Source organism: Xiphophorus hellerii, chromosome 14, assembly GCF_003331165.1.
Source record: "Xiphophorus hellerii strain 12219 chromosome 14, Xiphophorus_hellerii-4.1, whole genome shotgun sequence".
Taxonomy (NCBI): Eukaryota; Metazoa; Chordata; class Actinopteri; order Cyprinodontiformes; family Poeciliidae; genus Xiphophorus; species Xiphophorus hellerii.
This window is the reverse complement of record NC_045685.1, coordinates 22,871,168-22,889,714: the sequence shown is the minus strand read 5'-3', so window position 1 is coordinate 22,889,714 and position 18,547 is coordinate 22,871,168. Positions and strand designations below refer to the sequence as shown.

At 37.7% G+C, this 18,547-nt stretch overlaps 1 protein-coding gene across 2 annotated transcripts; it reads right to left on the bottom strand.

The window, feature by feature from the left end:
• Window positions 1-1,823: 1,823 nt before the first annotated feature.
• LOC116733398 (uncharacterized protein PB18E9.04c-like) lies at window positions 1,824-18,115 on the bottom strand. Of its 2 annotated transcripts, none has more exons than XM_032584234.1 (11): window positions 18,030-18,101; window positions 6,764-6,853; window positions 6,493-6,680; window positions 6,127-6,267; window positions 5,493-5,631; window positions 4,473-4,650; window positions 4,038-4,179; window positions 3,301-3,438; window positions 2,265-2,323; window positions 2,090-2,169; window positions 1,824-1,952 (listed from the first exon to the last, which is right to left on the bottom strand). In XM_032584234.1, the coding sequence occupies exons 1-11, from the start codon at window positions 18,060-18,062 to the stop codon at window positions 1,857-1,859; spliced, it is 1,284 nt and encodes a 427-aa protein (XP_032440125.1). In that variant the 5' UTR covers window positions 18,063-18,101; the 3' UTR covers window positions 1,824-1,856. The 2 variants fall into 2 exon arrangements, with proteins under 2 accessions (XP_032440125.1, XP_032440123.1); XM_032584232.1 differs by lacking the exons at window positions 1,824-1,952; window positions 2,090-2,169; window positions 2,265-2,323; ... (5 more) ...; window positions 6,493-6,680; window positions 6,764-6,853 and adding exons at window positions 11,467-12,021; window positions 12,242-12,318; window positions 12,397-12,798; ... (5 more) ...; window positions 17,308-17,448; window positions 17,675-17,862 and having other exon boundaries at window positions 17,946-18,115.
• Between the last annotated feature and the right edge of the window lie 432 nt (window positions 18,116-18,547).

The following is an 18,547-nucleotide window of genomic DNA, read 5'->3' as shown; positions in this document are numbered from 1 at the left end:
AAGGAATAAAGTTTTTATGTGTTCTTGGTGACATTTTGGACCTTAAATGTCCTTCAGCTGGAAACAAAATTAAAAGAGCATCTGGTTGAGAGTTGACTTGTTCTGTAGCACTGTCTATGTTTTCAGGCTCAATGTTGCCATTGACAAGTTACCAGTAACGATAGTCATAGAGACATTAAATATGTCTCGTTTGAATGTCCTTTTCAGCCATAGTAACCTTATTGGCAAATTTGAAAGAAAATTCAGAGTTTTGTCAAATCTAACCACAATAAAGAGGATTTTGAATCCATCTATGCTGAACATGCTTCGTTTTGTAAAGTTGTTCAGTTATTGATCATTATAGTTCTAACTCTACATAAGATTTTGCTTAGGCAGTACAAATTTATTTTCAACCTTCCATCCATTTGTTAATTTAATGTTTAAGGTTTATACTCAGGGCTGCACAGTGGAAAAATTACAGTATGGTCACACCTGCTAGTTGTATTGCTATATGTTTATTCTAAGTTCTGTACATTCCCACCAAGTTAAAGCTGTTTGGGTTACATGCACAAGGTTGGACGTTGTTTTTCCACAGCTGCATGGGAACCAGTCTGATTCCCAGGCTTTGGATCCCTTATCCCTTTGTACAAAACTCATGTGTTGTCTCTGCCTGGCAGAGCTTTCCGTTTCAGACTTGCTTCATTATTGATTGTCCTGTGAGCTCTCTGAGTTGTGCGCAATTCATGAATAAACCTGATTGAGTGATTTTACCTGAACAGTGCTTGGAAATAGTATTTTTCCACGACAGGCGCAGTTGGTAGAGCTATTGCCTTGCAGCAAGAAGGTCCTGGGTTCAATTCCTGGCCCGGGGTATTTCTGCATGGAGTTTGCATGTCCAAAAACATGAATAACATTAAACTGTCAGGTTAATTAGTTTCTCTAAATTCTCCCAAAGTGTGAGTGTGTGTGTGCATGGTTGTTTGTCCTGTCTGTCTCTGTGTTGCCCTGCGACAGACTGGCCACCTGTCCAGGGTGACCCCGCCTCTCGCCCAGAACTTTAACTGGAGATAGACACCAGCACCTCCCGACCCCTTTAGGGACAAGGGTGGATGGATGGTTTATACTCAGTTCAGAGAATGTGTATCAATGTGTGGCTGCATTCAATAGTGTGAATATTCAGTTTATAAAGACCCATTATTAGTTTAATACCAAGAAGCAGTTTTGGTTGTGTAATTAACCGTTTTTGGGTTCAGTAGGTATTCTCTTGAGATGAGTATCTCAGATCAATCAATCAACCAATCAATCAATCAATCAATCAATCAATCAATCAATCAATCAATCAATCAATCAATCAATCAATCAATCAATCAATCAATCAAGTTTATTGGTATAGCACATTTCAGCAACAAGGCAGTTCAAAGTGCTTTACATCATGAAAACATAAAAACATAAGAACACCATACAGTCAACAATTGTGAAAACCAGTAGCAGATATTGCATGTTAGCATCATCAATACACATCAAATATGTTGATCAATGTTGGATTTTTTATGGTTTGAAAGCAACCTTAAACATTGTCTTGATTTAAAGGAACTCAGTGTTTCAGCTGTTTCGCCGTTTTCTTTAAGTTTGTTCCAGATTTGCGGTGCATAGAAGCTGAATGCTGCTTCTCGGTGTTTGGTTCTAGTTCTGGGGATGCAGAGCAGAACCAGAACCAGAAGACCTGAGAGGTCTGGAAGGTTGCTATGACAACAGCATAAAAGAAATTATAAAGGTTGACTGATGGTTTTGGATAAAAAATCACCCCAAAAAATATATTTATGACTTCTGAATATACATTTCCCTTTAGAGATCAGTTAGTTGTTGGTGATGTTCCTCTAGGGGCTCGGTGTTGTGACGACCACTTGGCCGCTGCTCAGGAGGCGAAGACTTATGGTGGAAGGCAGCCCTTTGTTAACCAGTGTGTCTTTAATCTGCGGAAGAAAAGACAGGTTGTTAAGATGATTGATTGTTTGTTTGCTTGAGACACTTAAGACTTTACAGGATAATCAACCCAACCTGTTTGGCTGAAACTGCTTCTTTATCATTTGTAGTCAAGAGGTTTACTGACCAGAGCAATGATGGCATCAGAGCCGTCCTCCATTGACAGCGTGGTAGAGATCATCATATTCAGAGCGATGATATATGGGCCTGTAAACAGAAAGCCAGATTTACATTAACCGCAGGAATGAAGAAAACCCCTGATGCACTTTAAAACACGATGAATAAGAGAGAAATCTACTCACCGTTTCCAACCGTCACGATAACACACCGAAGGTCAGAGTGTAACAAAGTGGTCGAGTAACTGTGGAAGTAATTTAAAACAGAAGTTTTATTACTAGATTGTATATAAAGTTGAACAGTGATTCCAGAAACAAAGTAAGTTTATCTATGAGAACATATGAGAAAACGCAAATATTCCTACAGTTACAGCTGCAAAGATCAAAACATTTTTGTCATAAATGCTAATATTAATTATGACAAAGTGTTCTAACTAACTGTATGGACCTTCTTCATTAAGACTGGTATCAATTGGTAAACCAACTGGTTTACAAAACCATATGGTGTGGTAAACCAAACCGCACCATTGCTGGTTTGGAGTAAGTATTAAGGAGTATTGGTTGGTATTATATAACATGTCATGTTAGTGGAATTAAATTAAAACCTATAATATCTACATAGTGGAAGATCTTTGAATTGAAAGATGATAAATGTAAAATACATTGAAACCCACTGATCAGCCCAGTTAAACTAGCCAGTTAAATACTTTATACCCAAATGATACAGCTTTACTTTATCAGCAATGCTCTTCAGTGTGGATGGTGTTACTAAGTAAAGAAGACAAAAAGTTAGCTGCTTTCTGTATCAGTTAAATATTTTAAGCTCCTTTAAAAGAAACTATGTTTTCTGCTGTTCATTCAGGATGCTAGCATAACAATTAGGCTTATTATAATTATAATTATAATCACTTAAATCTAGTTTGTACCTTATTTACATCCTCGGCCTGCAGTGGGGGATGCTGGGTTTGGAAATATTCCCAATGCAAGTCTGTCCATCAGACATCACTAATATAATATAATTTAAATATTAATGACAGTGTAGTCATTATTTTTCCCACTTATGATGATTTGTGGAAAAGGTATAAGTACCTATTACGTCTCAAGAGGAGCAGTGGGCATATTTGAAAGCAGCTGCAAAACTCAACCATCAGGCATCACTAATGTAATATCATTGAAATATTAATGACATTGTGGTCATAACTGGTCATCACAAGACACTGACTTTGCCTGGACAACAAAACAGATGGGGTGGCTCTGTCCATCTTCACTGGCCGATGGCGTCCAGGTCAGAGAGAAGTTTCCTGATCCCGATGAATTCTTCACCACGTTGTAAGGTCCGCTGTACCGGAGGCCGGTGATGCTTTTAACAGAACACAAACAGATTGGTTTGGTTTTTCTGCAGGTCTTAATCTAAATAATCTAGAGAGTCAGATGAATTTCCTTGACTGTGGTTTTCTCATACTTAACACGAGAGGGATTGTCGCATAGATTTCTTTTGTTTTAGTGAACTTCCTGCTTCTGTCGTGCAGTTATGTGACAGAACATGCAGAACCGAATTCCTGACTCTGGGTAAAACCTGCAAAGCTGGTATCCAGTTTGGCAAGTTTTTAAGTTTCATTAACTGCAGGGTGGAAGTTTGGAAGGAAGCCAATGCAGGTCAAGTTCTTAGAAGCAACTACAGATTATAATTAGACTTTAGTATTTAGTATTTCATTCATTTATGTTTTGGCAGAATAAAGTTTAGCAAAGCAAAAGAAGGGCTTAGTTTTTGGGTTGAGTACTTTCCTTTCTTTATTGTCTTACTTTAACAGCAGTAGGTTATTGATAAGACATGCAAAGTCTAAGCAAGAAAATGTCTAAAAGTATACTCCTATGATAACCACGTTTATTCATCGATCATCTAGAATTCAAACTTTGCCCGTCAGTGAATTTCTGGAAATATGCTTTGATTTCACTTACACAGACTGAGTCGCCTCAGCTCTGATGTTGATTACCAGAGCCTGACCAGCGGGGGCGAAGAGCTGAGCTCTGTTTTCTGGAGTTGGAGGCAGAAATCTGGGCAGATAGGCGCCATCTTCACAGGACGGTACTGGTGGACCCACTGAAGACAAAAAGAAGGAAAGAAACTGAGCCGAGACGTTAAGAACGTCTGACAAAATTTCTATCAGGGAAAGAAAATTTTTTATTTGGAATCTTAATGTTTGAGACTTTTGTGTTGAACTCTTGTTTTCCTGCATGTGCAAACATTTTATTGATTTTACTTATAGATGTCTACCTGCAGATGTTAAGGTATTGTACCAAGATTTTGGTCAAAGAAAATCATAAATGGACTTTTTAAACTCCAGAGCATCATTTCATCGCCGTAAAACAAGACGCCGTCAGTGTGGCTTGTACCTTTCAAAACAAACTGCAGAGGTATCTTGCTGATGGCATCATTGGTAGTTTTTACCACCTGTGAGCCGTCAGTTTGAGTCAGAATTATGTCCTGTTTGGGAAAATCCTCGATCACCAACTGGACGGCGTATGGAAGCACAGTATTGTTGTAGGTTGGGCTGAATGACAGAGAACAGTTCTACAACGAGACAGAAAGGAGACACTAACATGAGCAAAAACTTAATATTTTATAATTATTAGCTCTACTGGATTGTCACATCACATGAGAAAAACCTTCAAATTTTACAATTGTTAGAATTATTTCAATTTCTAATAATTAGACAGTTCTCCACTCACACCTGTGTTGTCTACATTTGTAAAACTTTGATTATATTAATACCAGGATATTTTATACACAGTTTTTATTCATTTATCAAATCAGTCACTTTTAAAACTCTACAACCAATGAGCTGGGTGCATCATGAAAATCAGAAATCAGGATGTTGTATTTATTATTTATTAAATATCTGGGGCTGGGTGACTTTTTAAGTGATTTTTAACAGTAAAGATGTGGCCCTTGCTCTCACGTCTCCAGTGAAAATGTTGCTTCAGTGTAAAATTATTATCATCGTCTTTAAGATTAAAACCTTTGAACTTCCATAAATTATTCAATATTCTATACAGACAATCTCTTTGAGACAGGAGCTCTCACTCTGCCTAAAATAAAATAAAATGCATTAGAGTAAAAAAGTATATGTTGCTGGACAACTTAAATAGTCTTTTAGGTTTTAAAACATTTTTTTTTGCCCAATGGAAAGCGACATGTCAAAAACAGACAAACATATGAAACATCTAAACTGATCTTATTAATGCATCACGGAGGGAATAACTTTAATAACTGTGATAAAGTTTGATGAAATATTTACTTAAACTGCAAAAATCTTAGAAAGAGGATGACCATAAATGTGTAAAATTATTAAAAGATTATTAAAATTCTCTCCAACTGTTTGGATCACCAATAAATGTGACCTTGTTACTTACGGATGAGACGCTGAGGACAGACGGCGGTGTACACGGGTTGCACTCTGAAGCTGATGTGTTTCCATATCTGCACCTCACTTCGTCTCCATCAGGGTCAAAGGCCAATAAATTTATGTTTTTGGCACAGTTTGAAGGAATTCTGGGAGAGAAGAAACCTCCATTTTAATATCACAAACCTTAATTTGTGGCTCAGTGGGCAGAGTATTTGTCATGCAGTCGGAAAGTTTGACTCCAGACACCGAACACCAAGTTGCCGACTGATCTGCATATGATCTATTGAAGATGACTTTACTATAAAACTGCAGAAACAGTTTTGCAGAGTTAAAATCAGAGGATCTGTGGAGGAACCTAAAAATGAGGGTGATGGCAAAGACCCCATCCAAGATCCATGGTGCTAATTGTCAAAGACAAACTTTGAAAAATACCAGACAAGTCATGCAGAACTCATCAGAAATTTTAAAATATTTCAGTCCCAGTTAGAGTTTTTCCATTGGTTATCAGGAGAGGTGTAAATTATTTTCCATAAGCAAAGTTTTGCCAAATGTAATAAAAATTAGAAGAAGCTCTTTTCCCCCAAATTAAATCCTCTGTGCATTGGCTGGGTTTAATGAAGCATCCATATCGTACATCGTACCTCAAAGCAGGGAGGATGGTGGTCTGTGGGGATGTGTTGGGTTTTCCGATGTCCGACCGGTTCCTCATTTCAACGGCAGTCACAGCTCTCCAGGATACAATCCCATTTTGTATGCTATTGATCCAGTTTCCACTGGCCAACCTGCAGTCGACATTATTGAACAGGTTTTCAGACATAGCAAGAGTTAATTCAGATCCACAAAACCTGGGAAACAGCTACATAATGCATATCTGTGATTCCTGATCATATTTGTAAATATTTCTTTATTATTGAGAGGAAGTGTTTTTTATTGGCTGAATAAAGTTGTGAAAATAGATCTTTAGATTTGGTTACTTCTCAGTGATATTTTTAAAGTGAAGGACTCACAGAGTCTCAAATCCAGTGTTGTTGGGCAGCAGACGAGTTATCGCTCCTTCTCTCTGACACCATTCACCACTTACTTCCTGAACCACAGACAAACCGAGCGTTTGGGTTTGTGCTCCACAGTTGCCATTACATTGCCATGCATCACTATCTATGCATGAGACAAAATTCAACTTATAGCGAAGGATCACCTGTGGATTTAAAGCAAAGACATTTTAAGTGCAATCAAACCCTAAAAGCCAAATAAAAAATTTGCCAAAGAACCTTGTCTTACTGAGACTGAACCATCTGCAAAAGTTTCCTCTGGGTAGTAGGTCATCATGGTGCCCAGAAAATGAGAAGCTTGTGAAGCTCTGACCAGCAGCAGCAGCGGCAACAAGGAGAGCAACATGGTGAAGGAGTCAACGTCTCTTCATAAATGCTGGGAGACAACAGAGACGAGGAAACACTTATATTCCTCTCCGCCTCTGTTTCAAATTATTTTAATGTGTCTTGACAGACAGATGGTGGAATGTTGTTAAACGTGTGGTTAAACCCATTAACACCTAATCGCTGTGTGACAAAATCAGGATGGTAAAAAGGAAGTACAGTATTTTCCGCACTATAAGGCGCATCTAAAAACCTTCAATTTTCTCAAAAGCCGAGAGTGCGCCTTATAATCTTATATATGGACCAATATTGAGCCACAACTGGTCTCGCAACTACGGTAAGCAGCCTCCGACTTCATTTTCCCCCGTAGAAGAAGAAGCTCGCGGTGCACGCTGGGTTTTGTGTAAAGACCTCAAAATGGCTCCTATTAAGAGACGCTTACGACGCAGAGTTTAAGCTCAAGGCGATCAGTGACGCAGCAGAACACGGGAATAGAGCAGCAGCCAGAGAATTTAACATGAACGAATCAATGGTTATAGCAGAAGTGGATATATATTGTGATAGCACTAATGTTTGATTTACCGTAACAGTATCAGACTGTTTTTTACGTGTTTATTGAATCGAGGAAAAGTTCCCCTCCACTATATGTTATACCTTGCTGTTGTTAAAAGATAAACTGTGTCACAAAAATACCACGTCACTGACTTTACCTGGGGGAAAATAATAAAACAGCTGCTTATTCATTTTGGGAATGAACGGAGTTTTCAGAACGCTGGTTTGTAATCTATTAATAAAGTTTGACTGACCTATCTGACTATTTTGTTGACATTCCCTTTATCGCAGTTCCATCTAATGGATGCATAGTTGCTTTTTATATTGACAGTATGTTATATTTTATTTTTATTTTTTATTTTGTCTACAATTGCTACTCCGTGGTGGTTGTTGTGTCTTGTCTCTATGCTGTAACTGCGAAGTAATTTCCCTGCTGCGATGAATAAAGTAATTCTATTCTATTCTATTCTATATAACGTAACCCCAGCCTCTACTGTAGCATCTATTGTATGCGCCTTATAATGCGGTGCGCCTTATGTATGAAAAAAGTTTTAAAATAGGCCATTCATTGAAGGTGCACCTTATAGTGCGGAAAATACGGTACATTTTTATTTGTACAGCACTTTTCACTGGATTAATTGAGGAAGCTAAGATCCTTCAAAGTTTGCACCAAGATGCTGTAGATCTTCTATAAGTTGGTGGTTGAGAACATCGTCATCTGTTGGGGTAGCAGCATCAGAACCACAGACCTAAAAAGGCTGAACCGCCTGATAAAGAAGGCTGGTTCTGTTCTGGTTCTGTTCCGGTTCTGTTCTGGGGACGACTGAGGAACCTCTGGAGATGATCATGCAAAGAAGGATTCTTCATAAAATCGAGAAGATTATGGACAATCCTAACCATCCTCTTCATGAAACTGTCTCTTCAGTCAGAGGATTCTTCAGATTTGCTGTAAAACAGACTGCTACAAGAGATCGTTCCAACAAACATCACAATCTAAAACAACTCTGAAGAATTTAAATTAATGAGCTGCAACAACATTTAATTTCCCTTTGGGATTAATAAAATATTTTTGAACTGAATTAAATTTAAATTGAATATAAGCAGTATCTGCACCCACTACCAGTGTCCAGACCCAACTCTCAAAAGACAAGTTTTCCTCTGTAACAGAGTCAACAGGCTGAATTTACGCTCCATTAATTAATTACATTACCATTGTTATCCAGTAGGGGCCGCTGTTGTAATTTCTATGATTTCTATGGTACCGTTGTTGGAAAGCCTGTTATGGACTCTGTGTCTTTCTTTCTCTCTTTTGTCATGTTTTATCTGCTTACACGGACATGCTGCAGCTTATGTAACCATCTTTTTGTGTGACTGTCGCCAGTCATACATAAACAGCCTGAAACTGATTAGACTCCTTTAGGGAGGAAACAGATTGCAGAAAAAAATAAAAGCTAAACTCTTCCTACAGTCTTCGCCTCACTCGGTTCCATCCATAAGATGAGCTCAGTGTGGCGCAGCGCTGGACGGGTGAATGAAACTAGGGCACTTGAACGCCTCATTGCGCCAGAGCAGGGTGATATCTAGCTGCTAAGTTGCTGCTGCATGGAGGTGATGGGAGCGTTTTATGGACACTGAGTTTGACCCACTCAAGCACTTCCATAGCACCTTTTCTTGAATATTTGTTTAGATGTGTTACCTTGAGCTAGTTTAGCAGCGTTCAATCGCACTGATGTTTGTATCTGCTGTCCAGGAATAGCTAGAGTATTACATGTGGAGTCAGGCCTTGCATTTGTTTATATCAGTTCACAAGTTTGTGCATAGATGCTGTTTGTATGTTTATGATAGTGACAATTCTGCTTCAGATGTCTGACGTTGGGAAGGAAGCTGTAGCTGTTGCTCAATGTTTTGAAAAGATATCCTCACCTGACGTTATTCTACATCCAGAAGGCAACTGCCTCTTTATCGGGTAAAATATTTAAATCAAACCAGAAAGAAATTAAAGATAACATTACTATTAACAGCTTTAATAATAATTTATTTCAAAATGTGAAATAAAGAAAAACAGTATGAGATAAAAACCACCAGTCAAAAAGAGTATTTATGATTTCTGAAGATATATTTTCATGTAGAGATCAGTTAGTTCTTCATGATGTTCCTCTAGGGGCTCGGTGTTGTGATGACCTCTTGACCTCTGCTCAGGAGGCGAAGACTTATGGTTGAAGGCAGCCCTTCGTTAACCGGTGTGTTTTTAATCTGCAGAAGAAAAGGCAGGTTGTTAAGATGATTGGCTGTTTGAGCTTTTCACCTATTTCCCACTTGTCATGTTTAAAGATTATCATGCAAAGACACGACACAGAGGAGGAAGACACTAAAGGCTTTACAGGAACATCGTCCCAACCTGGTCAAAAAAAGGTAGAAAACAAGAGGATTTCTGACCAGAGCAATGATGGCATCAGAATCATTCTGATATAGACAGCGTGGTAAAATGTTGTTAAACTTGTTAATTAACTCAGTAAAACCATAAAATCATCTGGTATGATGGTATTAACTGGAACTGAAAAACCGACTGTGCAGTTTACATGTCACAGGTCACCTTTTATAAATCAAAGATAAAATATTTTTTACATTAAAGTCAGTCAAGTAGTTCTGTCACACATACAAGCGTTATCTTTGGGTAAAAAGAAGAGACATATTCCTGTACTCTGAAGTTTCTCTTTGTCTTTTTCTGTCTTTTATGTCTGATTTTTCTCATCATATTTACATGCAGCGAAGGCGAAGAAAGAGGCTGTAGATGCCACAGTTGTGTTAACCGAATATTTTCCTTCTCTTCAAATCTGAATGCATTTTTTCTTTTTCACAGATTGCAATTCACACCTTGTTCATTTGGTGAAGAATAAGCATATAAATGATCATTTATCTCTCTTGATAAATAACTAAAATTATCACAGCAGCTCAGAGTCAGCTAATGTTGATAAAAGAGGTAAAAACAGGGATTGATGCAGTGGTGGATGAAGACAAAGTAGCGATCAAGCAGCAACAAGGAGGCCAGGAGGAAAAGCAGAAGTTCTTGTGTCTGAGAAGGAAAAATGGAAAAATGTTCTGCAACAAATATAAACTATGATAACAGGCAGTTATCAACGGGTCGCAAGCCCCACCCAGCAGGTAGGCCGACTCCTTAAATTACTCCTTAAAGATGTTGCCATTTAAATACTTTTAGCCTTTTAGTTGTATTATAACACATTTTGAAAAATGCATTTAAAATTCACACTTAATCATAAATTTTCTAAAATATTTTCAGACAATGAATAAAAAGTGCCTTTATATAGAACTGTTTCTCCTATAAAAATATATTCCATATATTCCCTAAAGCTATTTATATCTGAATTAATATAAACATATTTTCATTATTTTTTAAATTAAAAATCCGCTACTTTAAACAATAATGGCTATGCATGCCCAAATTATAATACTAATATAAAATCCACATTGCATTAAAAAATTTTTAAAAAATATTCTAAAATGTTTTTGGCAACAAGAGGAATGATTTTAACTGTTCTATGTTCTTATATTTTTCAATAAATATATAAATATACTAAGTCATTCAAATATAAAAGTATTTCCAGGTGGCCAGGTCTAGATGTTGAATTGCATAAGTAATTTATAAAGTTCATCAATTTAATACTTTTTCAATTAAAATGTTAGATTTAATTTTATTACACAATAGCCCAGATTAATAAATTAATGAAAAATCCACAATTCATCAGAAAAGTACCAAAATATTCATCATATGAATAAATGTGAAATCCTGTTCTCCATGTCCATGAACTTAGTCATATATTTTTTAAATAAAACATTATTATCTGCAATTTTATACCATAACGACCAAAATTAATAGATTTTTTGATAGTCCACAATTCATTAAGAAATTACCAAAATACTCTCAGATGAACATATCTACAGATAAAATCATATTCCTTTCTTCAAATGTCTCTAGATGAAATTTTTCTTTAACAAGCTGTTAGCTGCCATTTTACCACACCAGTCAAAACTAATAAATTAAATGAAACTCTGTATTTTATGAATAAAATGGCAAAATTTTTCAGAATGTAATGTTTGCATGCAGAATAAGATCAAACTTTTCTCAGGTCCACAGATTAAATCCTGTTTCACCCCCAAAATTATCAAAATATCCTCAGATATTCATGTACATGTGGAAACATATGGCTATATTTACCTGCTACATTTCAATGGTGTTTCAGAAACAAATGTTAACTATCATTTTATTCCATACAAATACAGATTTTTGTAACATAAAATCCACAGAAATTACAAAAAAATTCAGATTATATGCGGAATCATATTGTTATATTTTCTTATACCCAGAAATTATACAGGTTGATTGATGGTGTTAAAAACACAAAAATATATTTTTTTAAATCACCCCTAAAAAAAAGATATTCATGTCTTCTGAACGTATTTTCCTGTAGCGATCAGTTAGTTCTTGGTGATGTTCCTCTAGGGGTTCGCTGTTGTGACGGCCACCAGACCACTGCTCAGGAGGCGAAGACTTATGTTTGAAGGCAGCCCTTTCTCAATCAGCTTGTTTTTAATCTGCAGAAGAAAAGACAGGTTGTTACCACGACTCAATGAGCTAAAATCGAAACTTCTTCTGAAAAATTCCAGTTATTTCCCAGTTGGCATGAGCTGTTCATGTCAAGACGCGAAGATGCCACACAGGTTTACAGGAGGAAGACGATTAAGACGTTACAGGAAACTCAGTCCAACCTGTTCGGCCGAAACTGCTTCCTTATCTTTAAACAGGGCTACTAACCAGAGTTATGATGTAATCAGTATTATTTCCCAGCGACAGCGTGGTAGAGATCATCATGTTCAGAGCGATAATATATTCTAGAAACAGAAAGAATCAACTTTATGATCTGGGCCAGTAAAATATGCTTAACTTTGTGACAGAAACTGCAAACTCACGAGGTCCTGGAGCCGAGGTTGTTACGTTTGCTCCGGTTGAAGCCAGGGTGGTGGGGGTGGTAGTAGCTGTAGTTATAGCTACGGTGGTTTGCTCGGTCGTTTGGTTTGTGGATACTACAATGGGGATTGGTGTAGTAGTAGTAGTTGTAGTAGTAGTTGGAGCTTCGGTGGTTTGCTCAGTCGTTTGGTTTGTGGATACTACAGTGGGGATTGGTGTAGTAGTAGTAGTTGCAATTGTAACTGCTGTACTTTGGAGAATGGTCTGGTTTGCAGCTGATACAGTGAGGTTTGGTGTAGTAGTAGGAGTTGTTGTAGTTGTAGTTGGAGCTACGGTGGTTTGCAGAGTTGTTTGGTTTGTGGAAGCTACAGTTGGGATTGGTGTCGTTGTTGTCGTTGTTGGGCCTGCAAATAGAAAACAAGTTTTGTTTTAACCTCGGGAATGAAGAAAACCACCAACTGACTTTAAAACATGAACGACAACGGAGAAATCTACTCACTGTTTCCAACCGTCACGATAACACACCGAAGGTCAGAGTGTAACGAAGTGTTCGAGTAACTGTGGAAGTAATTTAAAACAAAAGCTTTATTATTGTATTTTTATAAAAATATAAAATGTAACAGTTATTAAGGAAACAGAATAAGTTAATCTATCATAGGGTGTGAGAAAACTAAATAGTTCTATTGCGTTTGCAGTTGAAAACGTCATCAAGTTTTTATCATCCATCCATTTTCTTTACAGCCTAGTGAGGTCAGGAGGCTGTCGGTCTCCAGCAAGACATTTCAGACGAGAGGCGGAGTCACCCTGGAGACAGAGTCACCCTGGAGACAGAGTTACCCTGGAGACAGAGTTACCCTGGAGACAGAGTTACCCTGGAGACAGAGTCACCCTGGAGACAGAGTTACCCTGGAGACAGAGTCACCCTGGAGACAGAGTCACCCTGGAGACAGAGTCACCCTGGAGACAGAGTTACCCTGGAGACAGAGTCACCCTGGAGACAGAGTTACCCTGGAGACAGAGTTACCCTGGAGACAGAGTCACCCTGGAGACAGAGTCACCCTGGAGACAGAGTCACCCTGGAGACAGAGTCACCCTGGAGACAGAGTTACCCTGGAGACAGAGTCACCCTGGAGACAGAGTCACCCTGGAGACAGAGTCACCCTGGAGACAGAGTAAGACAGACAGGACAAACAACCACACACACCTGAGGAGAGTTTAGAGAGACCAATTAACCTGTGGGAGGAAGCCGGAGTACCCAGAGAGAATCCACCATGCACAGAGAGAACATGCCAACTCCATTCAGAAAGACCCTGGCCAAGAAATAATCTGCCAGGGGAACTAGATCTTTTTCATCAATACTAAGAAATTCCTAACTTAAATAAAGCTCCTGTTTCTGGCTGAAAAGTTACTTGTAAATTAGTTTAGTCTTATTTCAAGCATACTAAGATATTTGAACTAGAAAGGGATGATTGGCCAAAAATACTTGGTAGAATTTTGTGTTTTTGCAGTAAAAGTGGAAGACCTTTCGATGTAAAGATGTTTGCTCTGGTAAATGTGGACAGGCATTTATAAATGAGCTGATTTTCAACCTGATCAACTGAACAGATACTCCAACAGCAGCACTGGACACATTTACAGCACTGGTTGGTATGAAAGGGGAATTACATCACAGTCATAAAGTAAAAGTAATTTAAGATTCAGCAGAAGAGACACTGACCTTGTCTGGACAACAAAACAGATGGGGTGGCTCTGTCCATCTTCACTGGCCGATGGCGTCCAGGTCAGAGAGAAGTTTCCCGATCCTGATGAATTCTTCACCGCGTTGTAAGGTCCGCTGTACAGGAGGCCGGTGATGCTTTTAACAAACAGACACAGACAGATTGGTTTGGATAAGTTTTTATCAGATTATTATCTAAATGATCTGGAGAGTCAGGTGAGTCTCCTTCACGGTGGTTTTCTCATACTGTGCCCAGGAGGGACATGTTTTTCTTGTGTTTTTGTAAACGTTCATGCGTCTGTGACCCAACAGATAAAAACCAAATTCCTGACTCTGGGTAAAACTTGTCAAGCTGGAATCCAGTTTGGCAAGTTTTGCAACTTTCATGAGCTACAAACTGAAGGTTTGGAGGAAAAGCCAATTCAGCTCAAGTACTTTAAAGCAACTTCAGGTTGCTGCTGGGACGTATTCGGTTCATAATTAGACTTTGCTGTTTTTTTAAGTTTCCCCAGAATAAAACTTGGCAAAAGAAAAGAAGGGTTTCATTTTCGGGTCGAGTAGTTTGCATATCTTGTCAGTAACCTGCAGCTGTTAAAGACGACAATGTTACTTTGAAGAAAGCAAAGCCTCAGCAGCAAATTGTCTAAATTTACGTAAAGTGACTCTTTGAAGGATAACCAGATTTATTTTGTTGAAACGTACTTCAGTGATCTAGAATTTAAAGATGAAATATGTTTCGATTTCACTTACACAGACTGAGTCGCCTCAGCTCTGATGTTGATTACCAGAGCCTGACCAGCGGGGGCGAAGAGCTGAGCTCTGTTTTCTGGAGTTGGAGGCAGAAATCTGGGCAGATAGGCGCCATCTTCACAGGACGGTACTGGTGGACCCACTGAAGACACAAAGAAGGAAAAAAACTGAGCCGAGACGTTAAATATGTCTGACAAAAATTACAATCTTTCTCACTATCAGGGAATTAAAATGTCACTTCAGAAAATCAATCTGCAACTTTTATGTTCAACTTTTTGCAGCTCAACTTTATTTCCTGCATCATTGAGTGTATGAATATTTAATTCCCTGTACTAAATATCTATCTCAGAAGATATCGTATCCAAACTTTACGTCAGTGAGGATCATAAATTGACTTTTTAAACTCCAGAGCAGCATTTCATCACTATAAAACAAGACGCCGTCAGTGTGGGCTTGTACCTTTCAGAGCAAACTGCAGAGGTATCTTGCTGATGACATCATTGGTAGTTTTTACCTCCTGTGAGCCGTTAGTTTGAATCAAGTTTATGTTTTGTGTGGGAAAATCCTCGATCACCAACTGGACGGCGTATGGAAGCTCATTATTGCTGTAGGTTGGACTGAATGACAGAGAACAGTTCTACAACGAGACAGAAAAGAGACAAAAACATGAGCAAAAACTTAATATTTTATAATTATTAGCTCTACTGGATTATCACATCAAGGTTTAAATATGTCAAATAATTAGCTGCGCACTTATTCCAGTGCTTTTGTACATTTCTAAAACTATAATTACATATTTAGACATTATATACAAACATAATAATCACATTTTTATTTATTTATCAAACGTTTTCAAAATGACCAAGTTCACTTGGTCATTTTGAAAACTCTTGAACTCATATTAATTATTTATTATAAAGCAGGAGTTTAAGTTTTTTCATTTATTTATTTTTTATATATAGATTTTATGGTCAAATGCCAGCAGCTGTGATTACAGGAATTTCACTGTAAAATTACAGGTAAAACATGAAAACCTAACAAATTAATGTAACAAACCAAATAAACACAAATGTTTGAAATGAAAATTCCCATAAATAAAATGATTATTTAATTTAGGCAACCTCACATCAAGCCAACAGTGTTATTTTTTTCATAGTTTACAGATATTTCCTGTCATTTTTCCTGTTTATCACTGCTAAATATGCAGACATGTTTTTACAGTGTATGTCTCATGATGTAATCATCTGTTCACATTTCTCTAGTGGTGATGTTGCTTCACTGTGAAATTACTGCCATGGTTTAAAGATCACAACCTTTTACAACCATAAGTTATTTAATTCCCTTAAATAACTTAAATAACTTAAATTAAATGACCTACTGTCTTTGAGACAGGAGGTCTCACTCTGCAAAAAATTAATTAAAGTGAACAATAATGTTCTGCAGGAAAACCTAATTATATTTTTATGTTTTGTAGGAATTGTTAACCCAATGCAAACCTAGATTTGATTGAAAACAGCAAAAGCAAACAACAGATAAAACATCTAAACTGATGCCTGTTTTTTAACACATATATTTATTTTGGTTTTAAGACCAAAGAATCTTCATTAAAGGTTTGTAAAAGTTTATCAAAGGTAAAAAATTGTTAGGTACAGTTTCCCAGATGGAATCAACATCACAACTCTGAGAAAGTAAGAGAAAAGTTTCATTTTAAAATGCAAAGACCTTTAATTATAAATGTGTAAAATTATTAAAAGATTATTAAAATTCTCTCCAACTGTTTGGATCACCAATAAATGTGACCTTGTTACTTACTGATGAGACGCTGAGGACAGACGGCGGTGTACACGGGTTGCACTCTGAAGCTGGTGTGTTTCCATATCTGCACCTCACTTCGTCTCCATCAGGGTCAAAGGCCAATAAATTTATGTCTTTGGCACAGTTTGAAGGAATTCTGGAAGAGAAGAAACCTCCATCTTAATATCACAAACCTTAATTTGTGGCTCAGTAGGCAGAGTATTTGTCATGCAGTCGGAAAGTTTGACTCCAGACACCGAACACCAAGTTGCCGACTGATCTGCATATGATCTATTGAAGATGACTTTACTATAAAACTGCAGAAACAGTTTTGCAGAGTTAAAATCAGAGGATCTGTGGAGGAACCTAAAAGTGAGGGTGATGGCAAAGACCCCAACCAAGATCCATGGTGCTAATTGTCAAAGACAAACTTTGAAAAATACCAGACAAGTCATGCAAAACTCATCAGAACATTTAAAATATTTCAGTCCCAGTTAGAGTTTTTCCATTGGTTATTAAGAGAGGTGTAAATTATTTTCCATAAGCAAAGTTTTGCCAAATGTAATAAAAATTAGAAGAAGCTCTTTTCCCCCAAATTAAATCCTCTGTGCATTGGCTGGGTTTAATGAAGCATCCATATCGTACATCGTACCTCAAAGCAGGGAGGATGGTGGTCTGTGGGGATGTGTTGGGTTTTCCGATGTCCGACCGGTTCCTCATTTCAACGGCAGTCACAGCTCTCCAGGATACAATCCCATTTTGTATGCTATCGATCCAGTTTCCACTAGCCAACCTACAGTCGACATTATTGAACAGGTTTTCAGACATAGCAAGAGTTAATTCAGATCCACAAAACCTGGGAAACAGCTACATAATGCATATATGTGATGCCTGATCATATTTGCAAATATTTCTTTACTATTGAGAGGAAGTGTTTTTTTATTGACAGAATAAAGTTGTGAAAATAGATCTTTAGATTTGGTTACTTCTCAGTGATATTTTTAAAGTGAAGAACTCACAGAGTCTCAAATCCAGCGTTGTTGGGCAGCAGACGAGTTATCGCTCCTTCTCTCTGACACCATTCATTGCTTACTTCCTCAACCACAGACAAACCGAGCGTTTGGGTTTGTGTTCCACAGTTGCCATTACATTGCCATGCATCACTATGTGAGCATGAGACAAAATTCAACTTATAGCGAAGGATCACCTGTGGATTTAAAGCAAAGACATTTTAAGTGCAATCAAACCCTAAAAGCCAAATAAAAAAATTGCCAAAGAACCTTGTCTTACTGAGACTGAACCATCTGCAAAAGTTTCCTCTGGGTAGTAGGTCATCATGGTGCCCAGAAAATGAGTGGCTTGTGAAGCGCTGACCAGCAGCAGCAGCGGCAACAAGGAGAGCAACATGGTGAAGGAGTCAACGTCTCTTCATAAATGCTGGGAGACAACAGAGACAAAGGACATTTATACTCCTCTCACCGCCTCTGTTTCTTATCTTCCCACTGGGACTCGACCCAGAAACGGTGGAATGTTGTTAAACTTGTGGGTAAACTCAGCAAAACCAGGAAATCACCTGGTATGTGAACATTTGTTGGAACTGGGACACTTATCAGATCAGATACGTATGAAGGTCATGTTTCTTTATACATTTAATGTTAGAAAAAACAAAACTATTATCTCTGATAAAAATAAAGCTGTTTGTCTTATTTTGTTCTACTGGTGGGTTAAATTATTCTCATTTCATTCAGATTTAGAGAAGACAGAGAAAGAGGTTGCAGGTTCTATCGCACTTAAAGATGATATCATTTTGAGTTTTTACGTAAATCTCTGACATGCATTTCTTTCTGCATGAATGATTTTGTTCAACGTTAGTTTAGAAACAAAACCCAACT

What these genes read in the sequence shown, in the direction of transcription:
- LOC116733398 (XM_032584232.1), bottom strand. Translation starts at nt 18,062, where the DNA reads ATGTTGCTCTCCTTGTTGCCGCTGCTGCTGCTGGTCAGCGCTTCACAA. An exon ending in ACCATCCTCCCTGCTTTGAG is followed by an intron (nt 16,813 to 17,307) that starts GTACGATGTACG and finishes CTTCTCTTCCAG; the next exon opens with AATTCCTTCAAACTGTGCCA. An exon ending in CTGATTACATCATAACTCTG is followed by an intron (nt 12,022 to 12,241) that starts GTTAGTAGCCCT and finishes TTTCTTCTGCAG; the next exon opens with ATTAAAAACAAGCTGATTGA.